General features: G+C 40.8%; 1 protein-coding gene across 1 annotated transcript; it reads right to left on the minus strand.

Moving 5' to 3' along the window:
• Positions 1-1144: 1144 nt before the first annotated feature.
• LOC143934910 (uncharacterized) lies at positions 1145-2635 on the minus strand. Its single transcript, XM_077458479.1, has 2 exons — positions 2154-2635; positions 1145-1874 (listed from the first exon to the last, which is right to left on the minus strand). Exons 1-2 carry the CDS (start codon positions 2613-2615, stop codon positions 1383-1385), a joined length of 954 nt encoding a protein of 317 aa, XP_077314605.1. The 5' UTR covers positions 2616-2635; the 3' UTR covers positions 1145-1382.
• Between the last annotated feature and the right edge of the window lie 897 nt (positions 2636-3532).

Below are 3532 nucleotides of genomic sequence, written 5' to 3' on the forward strand. Positions count from 1 at the left end.
AGTTCTGATGTAGAAGTCCGCTCGTCTGTATGCTGTTCCGACAGTCCTAAAACGACGCATGCTCTGAAGCAAGTACGAGACAGAAGTGCTCGGTCTTGTAAAACTCCAGTTCGTATTGGAAGTAGCACATTCGTCATGCTGCAAATTCTGTGCTCGTTTAAATGTATAGCGCATCTTCTTTATAATGCTAGAAGAACGAAGTCTTTATTTATAATGCTAGAAGAACGAAGTTGCTTTGCTGCTCATATTCACTCACAGAGTTCTCACCAAACACATTTCTGTTTTATTTCTCCTCATCTCATGGATGATCTTGTTTTTATTTTAAAGCCCCATCTCAATATATATTTTTTTTTTTTGTTTTGTTTTTTTTTTTGATTACTTTTTTTCCTCCATATTTTTGGTAGAATTCTTTACCATTTTTTTTATTGTGATCTCCATATTTAATTATTCTGTCAAGTAAAAAAAAAAAAAAAAAAAAGTTGGTAACTTGACCGAATAATTAAATATGGAGATCACAAGAAAAAAAATGTTCAAGAATTCCCAAAAAAATCTTGATGAAAAAATTACTCCAAAAAAAAAAAAATAAATAAATAAAAAATGGTGTTGACTAATTTTTGGCCTCCATATTTTTGGTAGAATTCTTTACCATTTTTTTTATTGTGATCTCCATATTTAATTATTCTGTCAAGTAAAAAAAAAAAAAAAAAAAAGTTGGTAACTTGACCGAATAATTAAATATGGAGATCACAAGAAAAAAAATGTTCAAGAATTCCCAAAAAAATCTTGATGAAAAAATTACTCCAAAAAATAAATAAATAAATAAATAAAAAATGGTGTTGACTAATTTTTTTCAAACATATTTTTGGTAGAATTCTTTACCATTTTTGTTTTATTGTGATCTCCATATTTAATTGTTCCGTCAAGTTAACACCAAAAACTTTTTTTATTTTTTTTTCATTACCACAATAACCTTTTTATTTTTATTCTGGTGACAAGTTACCACAATAACATTTTTCTTTTGTTTATAACCTCAAGGAGGTTAGTGTCCCTTGTTAATTTCACATTGTCTTTTATAGAAAGGTATTTGACCAAAAAACACATAGGCAATTATATTTTCCCAAAAAAATATCCATTTATTCTGGTTCAACAAACAAAAAAATGAAGGCAACACTGGAGAAAATTGTGACATTTGTGTAGCGTTTTGGCCCCAGGGCAAACGTGAAACTCTGTGTAAAAGAAAATTCAAATATTACGAAATCCAATATGGTCCCAGAATCCCAGACATCAAGAGCAGCATCAGATGGTATATATGTCCCCAGGCTGTGGTACAACAGGCTGTGTCTTTTTGGTCGGACCAGAGTGAAGCCAGGTCATCACCTTCTTCAATTCGCTCCACCCTTCACTGCACCCTTCCCTGCAGACTTCCCTGTAGCCTTCCTGGGAGGCTGTGTCTCCGGTGGTGTACTCGTGGCAGGAGGAGGAGGAGGAGGAGGAGGAACAGGAGGAACTTGCTCCACAATATTGCTGTTGGCCGATAATTCTCCACTCAGCCCCTTCTGTAACGCCAAGAAAATGAGCCTTTCACAGTGGAGACGTTGGCCCATTTCTAATTGGTGGAGACGGCTGGCGATGTAGCAGCCATAGGCCTCTTCTGCGTCAGGGGGGCTGTTTAAGACATTAGTAGCCTCTCTAATTAGGCGCAGGGATTCCTCCTGTGCTAGCGTATTTTTTTTTGCCCTTTTTGATGGAAGATGGAGGGGAGGCACTTGTGATGTTGTCATGCTTCTACTAGGCCCGGCCACCTCCTGGCTGACAGAGGGCACGGCCTCCTCCTGCCTGCCACTTTCCCCACCTTCCTCCTGGCTGAGCTCCTCCTGTGTATAAAAAAGGGACATTGTTTTAGTTTTTTGTTCATCAATCCTAAACATTTTTCAGCTCCTGACTTCAAAATTCTGTTAATACATATAAAAGAGTATCATTATGACACCACTATTTCTTGTTTCTGCTGGTGACAAACATTTGTGGCCACTACTGTAAATTGATATGTCCAAATTTTAACTATTTTTTAACATCAATAATAGCGTACAAATTCAAATAACATCTAGTTAACATCATTAATATTATGAATATCACTATTTTTGCTCAAAAAATACCTGGCTCCAGCTGGGTGCATCCGCTTCTTCCAGGATGGAAGGCTCATCAGCCTCTGCTGAGGTGGAGGGAATGCTGCAGGGAAGGGTGGAGGGAAGGGTGGAGGGAAGAGTAGAAAGCGACTCCCTGGGTTTACACCGGTCGTCCAGGAACCGTAGCTTTTCAAAGTACCACAGCCTGGGTACATACACATCACCTGGTGCTGCTCCTGATGTTTTGGATTGTTCGATTTTCCTCTTTTCCTTTCGGTACATGTTTTGCAATATTTGAATTTTCTTCTCCACAAAGTCCACGTCTGCCTCTGGGATCCAAGTCTGCACAAATGTCAAAAATCTCTCCAGTGTTGCCCTCCTTACTGGTTTATTAAAATAATCCTTGTGCTTGGCATGCCACAGATTTGACATCTCCTTATATTTGTCGATAAACAGACTTAAAAATTCCGGATCCCTGAATTTTTGATTCATTTTTCTGAAAGACAATACACAAGCCAAAAAACATAATGTTAGCTCAGACTCTCCTAATCTTATCCCAAGATAGACTCCAGGATCTGCCACTTATTTGGGGAAATGGTTTAAACTTACCTTCGTTTTGCTTGCTCCCAACTTCTGTTCCTATTTTCGCAAACGAACATACGACATGTGATTTTTGTCGTTATATACAGTGCGTACGCGTAGAACTACGCCTGCGTTGCCCGCCCCTGACGTTCTTTTAGTCAAGTTCATGTTTTCCCGCCCCTTTCTGCGCACTTAACGTACGTACGACATGTGCATTTTGGCGTAAGATCCAGTGCGTACGCGTAGAACTACGCCTGCGTTGCCCGCCCCTGACGTTCTTTTAGTCAAGTTCTTGTTTTCCCGCCCTTTCTGCGCACTTACCGTACGTACGACGTGTGATTTTGTCGTAAGATCCAGTGCGTACGCGTAGAACTACGCCTGCGTTGCCCGCCCCTGACGTTCTTTTAGTCAAGTTCTTGTTTTCCCGCCCTTTCTGCGCACTTACCGTACGTACGACGTGTGATTTTGTCGTAAGATCCAGTGCGTACGCGTAGAACTACGCCTGCGTTGCCCGCCCCTGACGTTCTTTTAGTCAAGTTCTTGTTTTCCCGCCCTTTCTGCGCACTTACCGTACGTACGACGTGTGATTTTGTCGTAAGATCCAGTGCGTACGCGTAGAACTACGCCTGCGTTGCCCGCCCCTGACGTTCTTTTAGTCAAGTTCTTGTTTTCCCGCCCTTTCTGCGCACTTACCGTACGTACGACGTGTGATTTTGTCGTAAGATCCAGTGCGTACGCGTAGAACTACGCCTGCGTTGCCCGCCCCTGACGTTCTTTTAGTCAAGTTCTTGTTTTCCCGCCCTTTCTGCGCACTTACCGTACGTACG

The sequence above is a fragment of the Lithobates pipiens genome, unplaced genomic scaffold, assembly GCF_037356315.1.
Source record: "Lithobates pipiens isolate NorthernLeopardFrog02 unplaced genomic scaffold, aLitPip1_a1.2 Scaffold_28, whole genome shotgun sequence".
In the NCBI taxonomy this organism is placed as follows: domain Eukaryota; kingdom Metazoa; phylum Chordata; class Amphibia; order Anura; family Ranidae; genus Lithobates; species Lithobates pipiens.

Coding starts and splice junctions, on each gene's coding strand:
- LOC143934910 (XM_077458479.1), bottom strand. CDS start 2,615: ATGAATCAAAAATTCAGGGATCCGGAATTTTTAAGTCTGTTTATCGAC. Junction 1,875..2,153: donor ATGCACCCAGCTGGAGCCAG/GTATTTTTTGAG, acceptor TTTTATACACAG/GAGGAGCTCAGCCAGGAGGA.